This window comes from Doryrhamphus excisus, chromosome 8, assembly GCF_030265055.1.
Source record: "Doryrhamphus excisus isolate RoL2022-K1 chromosome 8, RoL_Dexc_1.0, whole genome shotgun sequence".
NCBI classification, from domain to species: domain Eukaryota; kingdom Metazoa; phylum Chordata; class Actinopteri; order Syngnathiformes; family Syngnathidae; genus Doryrhamphus; species Doryrhamphus excisus.
In genome coordinates this window covers 22,068,452-22,080,544 of record NC_080473.1, presented here as the reverse complement: position 1 = coordinate 22,080,544, position 12,093 = coordinate 22,068,452, and the positions used below count along the sequence as shown (strand labels likewise).

The window sequence follows — 12,093 nt, the reverse complement described above, 5'->3', positions numbered from 1 at the left end:
TTCTTAACTCTTAGACGCATAAGTGGGGCAAAAATGACCCGCTTAGATTGTTTTCTTCAAATATTTGTATCATTTCATATTCCAGGTATTCCTCAAAAAACATGTTTTTGATATCATGCCGTTCACATTTTTAACTTACCTTTTATACATTTTAAGAAATTGTAGTTTTTGTGTTACTACCCCAACCTTCCATAAGTGGGTCAAAAATGACCCGCTTAGGTTGTTTTCTTCAAATATTTGTATCATTTCATATTCCAGGTATTCCTCAAAAAACATGTTTTTGATATCATGCCGTTCACATTTTTAACTTACCTTTAATACATTTTAAGAAATGTCAAGAAATCTTTCATAAGTGGGTCAAAAATGACCCACTTAGGTTGTTTTCTTCAAATATTTTTATCATTTCATATTCCAGGTATTCCTCAAAAAACATGTTTTTGATATCATGCCGTTCACGTTTGTGAACGTGAACATGTTTTATACATTTTAAGAAATTGTAGTTTTTGTGTTACTACCCCAACCTTCCATAAGTGGGTCAAAAATGACCCGGTCAGGTTGTTTTCTTGGAATATCTTCCTAATGAAAAATTGTTTCATTTTAAGAAATTTTAAGAAATCTTCCATTAGTGTGTCAAAAAGGACCCAGTCAGGTTGTTTTCTTGAAATATCTTTGTAATGACATTTTTAAATAATTTCATATTCCAGGTATTCCTAAAAAACATGTGTTTGATATCATGCCGTTCACATTTTTAACTTATGTTTTATACATTTTAAGACATTTTAGTTTTTGTGTTACTACCCCAACCTTCCATAAGTGGGTCAAAAATGACCCGGTCAGGTTGTTTTCTTGAAATATCTTTGAAATTAAATTTTTTTTAAAATCATTTCATATTCCAGGTATTCCTCAAAAAACACATTTTTGATATCATGCCATTCACATTTTTAACTTACCTTTTATACATTTTAAGAAATTTTAAGAAATCTTCCATAAGTGGGTCAAAAATGACCCAGTCAGGTTGTTTTCTTGAAATATCTTTGTAATGACATTTTTTAAATAATTTCATATTCCAGGTATTCCTCAAAAAACATATTTTTGATATCATGCCATTCACATGTTTAACTTATCTTTTATACATTTTAAGAAATTGTAGTTTTTGTGTTACTACCCCAACCTTCCATAAGGTTTTCTATGGAATCCAATAGGAACCTTAGATTCTTATCAACGTTGGCTGTCAGGAATAAATGAACCTAAATATAATACTAAATATCATACAAGTGATTATTCCTAACCAAAATGTCAGAATTGTCCTAAAAAGGCATTGATTCTAGTATGGGTGATATTTGAGTGTCGGGTCCAGTCAGTCGTGCATCTAAAGGTTAACATTATTTTTGCTATATGACAGCGTCGTGTCTATAATGTAATATCATCATTTAGAAATGAATGCAATCTTTGCTTTTTTAGGGAGTTGTTATTTTTCGGGAGGGGTCCTTTAAAGCCTACCAACCTGATGACGAGATGAAGAACAAGTCATGTGTGTCCCTGCTTCTGACATGCAATTACAAGCGGGCTTGCCCCGAGTCGGGGCGGGGAGGGGGGGTGGGGGTCACTGAAATGACTCCATCATTTAGCCACGAGATGAGAGAGAATACCCCCCCCCCCTCCCACATTCCGCTACCGCCCGCTTAAAGCGCCTCCCACCCCCTGCCGACACATGAAATATGATGAAATCATTAGTGTAATAGGCAAGGAAATCTGTTTGCTGATTATCACCCCCCCCCCCCCCCCCCCCACTCGTCTTCATCTCACTTATCTTTCTTTTCTCTCTCAAACTGCTTTTCCACTTTATCTTTTGGATTCCATGAAAAGAGCAGGAATGTGACGCTGATTCTCCCAACCTTCCTTCACACTGCGTTGCCAGGTTTGATTCCCTGTGCAGCTGCCTGTCGCTGTCTGTCGTGAGGCCAAGCCGGCTACGAGCCTGCGTCAACTCTTCAACTCGCCGAGGGACGCCATCGGGCGTACAGTAGCTCCAGTCCACAAAGTGGACTCGGATTGTCCACACCGGTCCGTGTGGATGGGATATGTGGAGCAAAGTTGACTTGCTAGCGGGCCAAGAGTGATGACTGACAAGAGGTCTCACTCTGTTCCAGCGCTGTTGTTTTATGGAACCGTGTTGTTCTAGGAAGCGTCTAGGTCCTGAACCAATGCACGTTTGGAGGCGAGAGACGATGAAGATGATGAAGAGACACACGCATGCAAATGGAAAAAAATAAAAAATATATATATTAAATAAAAATAAAAATAAAAATAAAAATAAAAATAAAAATAAAAATAAAAATAAAAATAAAAATAAAAATAAAAATAAAAATAAAAATAAAAATAAAAATAAAAATAAAAATAAAAATAAAAATAAAAATAAAAATAAAAATAAACTGTATTATGGAAAGCAGGAAGTGAACAAATGTATACAGTTTACCATACAGTTTAAGGTTTTTTTTTTTTTTAATTTTTAAATGTTGTAATTTTTTGTCCCATATTTTTTTTTGTCGCTATGATGAGCATGCTATCATAATTACGTTGAAGATTTTGACATGATTAGTGAACATTGTTAACACGTTATTTGTGATGGCCCTAAGATAAACGATACCCATCCCTAGTTCAACTTAATAATTCATTTAAAATTCAAAAAAATAAAATATGAAAAATAAAAATAACCATAAACTGTATTATGGAAAGCAGGAAGTGAAAAAATGTATACAGTTTACCATACAGTTTAAGGGTTGTTTTTTTTAATTTTGTAATTTTTTTTGTCCCATACTGAAGTAGGAGGTGATATGAACATCAGACGTGACAAAAATAAAATAAAATAAAAACAAAAAAAAGCCTTAAACTATATTAGGAAAGCAGGAAGTGAACAAATGTAACAGTTAGTGATTGTAAAAGTACCAGATGGAGGGGTAGGATTTAATAAGCTTTGCTTCTTCCTACTCCTTTTGGACATGTGGAACTGGGAACTGATTATGGGATGCACTCAATTGGAATCTGATGCATGTTCTAATGAAATTAAACCATTACCAAATTACCAATTGCCCATAAGTCAATGAACAATTGTCTAATGATTTTACCGGACTATACACGCATCAGAAATTGCTTTTATCGTCATCGATTAAAAAAAAAAGTAGAGCCAAGAAATGCGGGTTGAAAAGCAACCAAACATAACAGCGCCTCTTCTGGTCGCGGCCAGGTAGTGCACCCATTTTGGCTCCCATTAATCAACAGTTTCACACAATCAATCAATCGGTCCTTGAAGATGGATTAGTCCATTATTATGCACATCCCGAGTCCAAATCCCCCGAATGCTATAAAAACAACACTCCCTATTAGAAAGTGATTGTATCCCAAGCAAGCCCCAAATAAAAGAGAGTGATGTTTTATCCAATCAGACGGAAGGCCGGCATCTAAAGGAATAATATGTCTCCAGCTTGGATAAGTTGACGCGCCCATCTCCGCAGCAGTACATCAACAGGCAGTCATAAACGCCGCGTGGAAGTCTACGGGGATGTTTATGTGAATGACTGAGGGGGAACAACATTTTGAACACTTCTGCAACTCTTCCTCGGGGGGTGGGGGGGGGCGGGGGGAGGGGGGGGGGGGGCGTGAAACGCGCATCATTATTTACCGTTCTCGCTTCCCGAGTCGCAATCAAGAGCCCTGAGCTCGTCCCCACGGGGCATGCTGACTGCCGGGGGTGCAATCTCACCATAAGCATAAACACACTGCGCAGTGGTGGTGGCGGAGAGAGGAGGGGGGGGGTGTTCAATTCCCCGAGATGTTTTACACAAAAATATACGAGGATAAAGGCACGGTTGTGTATAATGTTAAAATGCAGTGTAATGTTAAAAATATACTCCAGTGTATAAAATCCAACGGCTGGAAGCGATGATGACGAAGATGCTGCCGCCGTAGCGCAGACCTTTCATACGTTTGATGAGAAATAAGCCAGACGTAGCCGCAGACGTAGCCGCAGACGTAGCCGCGTACGCGCCACGCTACGGGATGCACGCCAACACAAAAGCTGTGTCAAAAATGTGGGCTTTACAAAAATAGTCATTAGTTTGGCTGAACACACTCAGAGATGAAACCATTATCTCCACCAAGTGGAAGATGCAACGCATTTATGTGAAGCGGGTTCGATTACAGTCGTACAAGGTGCACCGTTGGGACTTCAACCTTGGGTTTTTTTTTGGAGTATTGTAGTATTAGTATTGTTGATCTAAATCCATCATGTTTTTTACCCAAAACATTTTTATTTAATTAAGTCAATCATAAATTGCTCACTTGGTCCAATTATTTTTTTTAATATTTTAAATGTGTTGTTATATTTTAATTTTTTTTATATTTTAAATTTGTTGTAATATTTTTAATTTTTTTGTATTTTAAATTTTGTAGTATTATGTAGTATTAGTATTGTTGATCTAAATGAATTATGTTTTTAACTCTAAACATTTGTATTTAATTGAGTCATTGATGAATTGCTCTTTTATTTTAATTTGTTTTTTTATTTTTAATTTGTTGTTATATTTTAAATTTTTTTATATTTTAAATTTTGTAGTATGGTAGATCTAAATGCATAATGTTTTTTAACCCCAAATATTTTTATTTAATTGAGTCATTCATAAATTGCTCACTTGTTTTAATTAATATTTTTTTATATTTTAAATTTGTTGTTATATTTTAAATGTTTTTATATTTTTAATTTTGTAGTATTGTAGATTTAAATGCATAATGTTTTTAACCCAATGTTTTAATTATTATTTTTTATATTTTACATTTGTTGTTATATTTAAATTGTTTTAATATTTTAAATAGTAGTATTAGTATTAGTATTGTTGATCTAAATGCATAAAGTTTTTTTAACCCAAAACATTTTTATTTAATTGATTCATTCATGGTCACTTGTTTTAATTATAATTTTTTTATATTTTAAATTTGTTGTTATATTTAAAATTTTGTAGTATTGTAGTATTATTATTGTTGATCTAAATGCATAATGTTTTTTATCCCAAAGTATTTTTATTTAATTGAGTCATTCATAAATTGTTCACTTGTTTTAATTATTATTTTTTTTATATTTTAAATTTGTTAGTGGGCTGCACGGCAAGTTAGTCAACAAAGTCAACAAAATGTGGAATTGTGGGATAAATTGGCGCCGACAAGTGATGTCAAGCACACGTTTAACTTTGACGTCATTAACCACGGTTAGGAATTGAACTGGTGGTTAAAATAACCCTGGAAGCTAACTTGCCTCAAGCAAAAGGTAACTTATTTCTTTTTAATTGCCTATTTTGCTTTGAGTCCAAACGAGGCAGTGAACGAGCCATCATCCATGTAGTCACTGCCAATACGTATTTATAGTACACATTTTACAGTTGAATGGCTTTTATGTACGCATTTAAGCTGAGTGCATCTCGTGACCTCAACTTGCTCACTATTTCAATACGCCAAGTGATTAATATTGTTAATGCATGGAACCCTTGCCTGCATTATTCATAGTCATACATTACATAATACAGGAACCACATTACTGCATCTACACATCTTTTCCATTCATATCTTCAGCTCCGGATTCAAACTACCACCAGTACTCTATGAGGTGTGTCCGAAAACGTCCGAAAAGGACTCCCGCTGGAGTTTAACGCACTCCTGGAAAGATGGCTCCAGAATGTGTGGTGGCTTCGTCATCACAGACACCATTTTTATTTCATCGAGTCTGTTTTAATTATTTTTTTTTATATTTTAAATTTGTTATATTTAAAAATATATATATATTTTTTTAATTTTGTAGTATTAGTATTGTTGATCTAGATCTTGATCATAAATTGCTCACTTGTTTTAATTATTATTTTTTTAGATTTTAAATTTGTTGTTACATTTTACATTTTTTTTATTTTAAATTTTGTAGTATTAGTATTAATGATCTGAATGCATGTTTTTTAACCCAAAACATTTTTATTTAATTGAGTCATTCATAAATTGCTCATTTCTTTTAATTATTATTTTTTTAGATTTTAAATTTGTTGTTATATTTTAATTTTTTTTAGATTTTAAATTTTGTAGTATTAGTATTGTTGCTTTAAATGCATAATGTTTTTTAACCCAAAACATTTTTATTTAATTGATTCATTCATGAATTGCTCACTTGTTTTAATTATTATTTTTTTATATTTTAAATTTGTTGTTATATTTTAAATTTTTTTATATTTTAAATTTTGTAGTATTGTAGATCTAAATGCATACTGTTTTTTAACCCAAAACATTTTTATTCAATTGAGTTATTCATAAATGCTGCTCACTTGTTTTAATTATTATTTTTTTATATTTTAATTTTTTTTATATTTTAAATTTTGTAGTATTAGTATGGTTGATCTAAATGCATAATGTTTTTTTTTAACTCTGGAGTTTAACGCACTCCTGGAAAGATGGCTCCAGAATGCGTGGTAGCTTGGTCATCACAGCCACCTTGGAGATGTTCTTCTCGGCTGGTGTCCCGGTCAAGCAGTTACCCTGCCACAACTCGGTCCTCTAAGCATGTCATGGAGATCAACAATCCTGGAATTTTACCGACACACGTCCGTCGTACCTTTCAATCGGGCGTTTTGGATGCCCGTGTGAAGATGGCGACAGTCGGCAAAGGAAAGGTTCCAATGTGGTGTTTGAATATGGAGGTCAGACATCACGGCGGCAAATTCAGGGTCATTTGCGTGTGTGCGCGGTTTAGTATGCAGGGGGGCCAGGGCGTGTGACATCCACAGAGAACCAGGACCCTTGCTGACCCGTGTCTATAATTCATCCAAGGGGCAAAAAAGCCTGTGGTTCTTCCCCCCCCCCCAAAAAAAAGGAGCGTGAACCTTTCCACTTTGTGTTGCACGGCACTGTGACCTTGCACTGAAGCAAGTAGCCAGAGAAAGACTGGAAATGGCCATTAAATTTTTACCTTTTGTCCCATGAGAGAGTTTGCAAAGTCCTCACGTTCATCCTTATGAGCACACTTAGTGTGTGTGTGTGTGTGTGTGTGTGTGTGTGTGTGTGTGTGTGTGTGTTTAACCAGAACTGAAGGCCATTTTAATAACAACACAGATGTGTGTCAAATAGAACTCACCAAATGTTCTAATCTCGCTTTCATGAGTCCGGCGTCCCTGCAACACAAGAACACGTTTTAGCACGTTAAGATTCACACACATTTGGAAGTATTATCGTTATTTTACAATCAAAACAGTCGGTGTGTATTTGGATGCACGCCACCTAGAGGTTACCTCCATTGGCATGCTGGTTTCATTTCATTAGAACATGCATCAGATTCCAATTGAGTGCATCCCATAATCAGTTCCCAGTTCCACATGTCCAAAAGGAGTAGGAAGAAGCAAAGCTTATTAAATCCTACCCCTCCATCTGGTACTTTTACAATCACTAACTCTTACATTTGTTCACTTCCTGCTTTCATAATATAGTTTAAGTCTATTTTATAAATGTTTTTTATTTATTTTATTTTTGTCAACGTTCCTAATATAGTTTTACGTTTTTTATTTTTGTAATTTGTTTTTAATTTTTTTAAATATGTAAAAACATTTTTAAATTTTTTAAAAAACATGAAAAAAATTAAAATTTTGTAAATTTTTTAAAATTTTCTTAATTTTTATTTTATTGATTTTTATGATTATTGTTTTTTTTATTTTAAAAAAAAAAGTTTTTATTGTTTTATTTTTTGTCCCATACCAAAGTACTCGGCGATATGAGCATCCAATGCCATAATGGGTACCATATGCTAACGCTAACGTAGTCCTAGCATAAAAGTGTTTCAAATGTACTTCTTCCCTGAGATCATATTTGTCATCTCTTGTAGAGAAGTATTGGATGACATTTTTAGCTCATTGCTTATTTTTAGCCTTATGCATTATTTGAGCTGTTTGAAGATGAACTATATCAGCAAGTTGAAGTATTTGTGATTTTAGAAATAAGGAGTTAGTATGTTCTCTGTAGGCGGCATTATGAATTATCCTTACTGACCTTTTTTGCAGTACATTTAGCCAGTGAAGATTGCTTTTATAGTTATTAACTCTAACCATTATTAGTATAGTAGTAGTATAACTCTTATAGTAAAATAATAATACTGTGTGTCTGATTACCAACACATCAGTAGCAGCGGTTGGAAGAAGTTAGAAACCTAGTGTGTATTTGTGTGTTAGTCGGGAGGGAGGGAGGGAGGGAGGCAAAAAAAAAAAAAAAAAAAAAAAGAAGCAAATTGGCAGTAAATAATAGATGCAATTTTGGCACATTTCAAATTTGCAGCAGTGGAAATCAAAAAGATGAAGAGAATACAAACAGCCTCCGTTTTGGATCCCGCCACCCCGACCAACCCTGGTCCCCCATTACTGACAACTGTGTGTGTGTGTGTGTGTGTGTGTGTGTGTGTGTGTGTGTGTGTGTGTGTAGATGAAGAGAGAGGATGGCTTATCGACAGGCTTCAGTTGCTAATGCAGCCAGCAGCATGGCAGTGTAAATCTATACCATCTCTAAAATTACATACCGTCTAATACACCCTCCCACCCGCACCCCTTCCCTCCCAAACATCCATCCATCCATCCGTCCATCCATCCGGGTTCCGAGTACGGTCCAAAGGAATGACATGCAGATGGATAAAAAACAGTAAGGTTGTAAAGGTGAGCGAGAAAACCCGTTTTCCGTTTCCTCCTCCTCCTCCTCCTCCTCCTCCTCCTCCTCCTCGGCATAAAGTCAACCACTTAAGGCCAACTTCATCTGGCTGTAATTCCATGACATCGTGACAAACACCCCCCCACATTCATTATACATGACGGGGGCGCGCAGCGGGCCGACAGCGAGACATTTGTTACCGTGGTGACAGTGTGTGTAATCCGCTAATGAAGCACAATTAGCAGGAAACAATCTAACACGGGGGGGGGGGGCTCCATCCCTCCTCCTCTTCCTCCTCATTCTCCACCTGCTCGTATTCCACGTCTCATTTTTTTGGGGGAATGAAAATAAAATTTTCACTCGCCGACCGGCGAATGTCATGTCGGCGTCCATTAGACGCGCTCAAACATTTTAACATCTCATCTCCGAACATCATATCAGCCGCGAGGTCTTCGGGGAGCCAGATCTCCTTTTCGCCTCCTCCTCGCCCCCTCCCTTGCTCCTTCGGAAAGCAGCAGGCGGCATTGATTTCTGAATTACGCCACAATATTAAATAATTAATATACTTGCCGTGATTGATGTTTTGCATTAGGCCAATATTAGGTTATCAATCAAAATCCACTTGGTTTAATGTAATAATATTGAAAATGTGTCAGAGCCTGTTCATCCAATTTGGAGCGGGACGCCGGCCAGACAGTAATGGCGGTGGAAGCACGAGGCCGGGGAGACGCCGCCGCCGCCGCGCTTGGCGACGTGCGACGCGGCACGTTACGCGGCTGTGTGGCGAGACTCGGGAGAGCCGATGGAAGAGACTCGATGGCGGGAGTCGGGCGCAGGTCGCTATACATGGAACGGTGATGAGGTCAAATACGTATATATTTCGAAAAAAAACTAAATCAATAAAATGTAACCATTTCAACTTAACTTTAACTAACTTAAACTTTTAAACATTCAAATAAATTTGCCATTCAAAAATAATATTTGTTTCAAAACTAATACAAATTAAATAAAATTTAAAATGACTAAAAAAAATACCACTGTAAAAAATAAATGATAATAAATGTGTTATTTTAAGATTTTTTTTACATTTGGTTTACTGTTGAGTAAAAGTAAAAATATTTTTCTACCCTCATTTTATTTAATTTGCTTTATTATTTACCATATTTTCCAAACTATAAGTCGCACTTAGGTCTCCTAGGTTGGCTGTTCCTGCCACTTATACTCCAGAGCGACTTATAAATGAAAAAACCTTTTGTTTATTTCTGCAAGTTTATTAAAACTTCATGTTTATTTTTTGTGTAGCTGAATTAGCATTGTGTTAGCATATCTTACACCTATTCAGCCTGTTCTCTATTCTTTTATTGTTACAACTTGCCTTCCAAGAGGACCTAATGTCTGTTTTGGTCAAGTAGTTTGGAAAATAAATTACCCGCAAAAAATGACACTTATACTCCAGTGTGACTTATGTATGTTTTTTTCTACCGGATTCTGCATTTTTGGCCTTGTGCGACTTATACTCCAGTGTGACTTATGTATGTTTTTTTCTACCGGATTATGCATTTTTGGCCTTGTGCATCTTATACTCCAGTGCAACTAGTTTTTTTCTACCTAATTATGAATATTTGGCCTTGTGTGACTGATACTCCGCAGTGACTTATGTATGTTTTTTTCTACCTGATTATGCATTTTTGGCCTTGTGCGACTTATACTCCAGTGTGACTTATGTATGTTTTTTTTCTACCTAATTATGCATTTTTGGCATTGTGCGACTTATACTCCGCAGGGACTTATATATGTGTTTTTTTCTACCTGATTATGCATTTTTGGCCTTGTTCCACTTATACTAAGCAGTGACTTATAGTCCATAAAATCTGCGGTAAGTGGACCCTGCAAACCAACATGTCTGCCATTGTTATGACCTGAGGTCAACAAGGTTGTTACGCTTCAACTCAAACTCCAAACTTTTGGTTGAGTTGAACCTCAAGATTCCACTCTGGTATGGAAGCCCATCATCTCATATTTGCCCTTTCACTGCCAGAAGGAGACAACATAGACGGCCATCTTTAGTCTGTCAATGAAGAAATCTAAGATTTGAAATCTTAAATCAGGAGGATTTCCAGCTAACGGAGCTAGTACCCATTAGCCAGGCACTCATCAGCAACGCATTCTCTTGGAATGTGCGGAGACTTTAACCCTTTGACTCAAGCGTACTCTTAACTCTTTAACATGCAGTCATTTAACGTCCAAGAAAATATGATTTTTCCAGGTCAATATTTAGCGTTCCTTCGCTCCTCTCCAGATCTTTGTTCATTTGAGAGACATCTGGATTCAAAGAAAAACTCTTTTCTTTTTCTGGTAGAGCGAGGGATGAGCTGATAAACGACTTGAAGAGGGAGTTGAGACCAACCCCCAATCATGACATCATCATCATCATCATCAATGCCACTGTCATTTCTATCCATGCATGTGGAAGTGGTCTGGCATTTCAAATGGGGATCTTGAATGAAGTGATGCTGGACCGAGGAATTCAATTATGACAGCTAAAATAATAATAAAATAATAACCATGATGGAGCAACCATTTAATGTTTTAATAAAAGACCTTGTCCTTTTTTTTAAATTTTTTTTTAAAAGGCCGGCTATTATTTTTTTTACCTTGTGACACATATGTGTGTGTGTGTGTGTGTGCGTGTGTGCGTGTGTGTGTGTGTCATGCAACCCCATTTGCCACAATAGCATGCCTTGTCAAGCGTGTCATTGAGAATTCATATGTTGTTTGACTGCTGACATAATGGCAGGCATATTTATGGGAAAGTCAATAGGATAGGGACACCTCGGAACGTGCACACACACACACACACAAGCACACGCACATGCACACACACACATGCAAATAAAAGCATGCCTGAATAAACATTTCCCATCAGTGGCATGCTGCATTTTTACCAACACAAGGCAAACGCTTGATATGAAGCGGTCCATACAAACACGCAAACACGATACGGGAAGGCGGGAAGGCGGGAAGGCGGGCGTCCCCACGGGCCTGATTGCTATCGCCTATAGAGCGCCTTTTAAACATGGCTGCCAATAGGAATTGAAATTGCATTCTTGTGTGGGTACTACCAGAGCAACCTCTCAGGGGTTTAGACGGCAAACAGGAGGATCAGGACACACAATCAGATGATAAAAAGTCAAGGACATGGTTTTTTTTTGGGGGGGGGGGTTCAAAAGGGCCTGTCGCTCTTCCAAGCACGACGATGAAGAGTGAATAAAACAATCAGTAATGCATTCCCAAAATGCCTCAACAACAACAACAACTCTACAGGTGTTTACATGCCTTTTTAAAAGCCGTTTCAAGCAATAATTCATATTTTCTCCCAAGATA

The 12,093-nt window shown here is 36.5% G+C and overlaps 1 protein-coding gene across 5 annotated transcripts in view; it reads right to left on the bottom strand.

Annotated features, from left to right (window-relative positions):
• rsrc1 (arginine/serine-rich coiled-coil 1) overlaps nt 1-12,093 on the bottom strand; it is a 162,680-nt gene that overhangs the window by 74,965 nt on the left and 75,622 nt on the right. For all 5 annotated transcript variants that reach the window (XM_058080729.1, XM_058080728.1, XM_058080730.1 and 2 more), the window contains one exon: nt 7,160-7,196. In XM_058080729.1, coding sequence (XP_057936712.1) covers nt 7,160-7,196 — 37 coding nt within the window. The remainder of the gene's footprint in view (nt 1-7,159; nt 7,197-12,093) is intronic.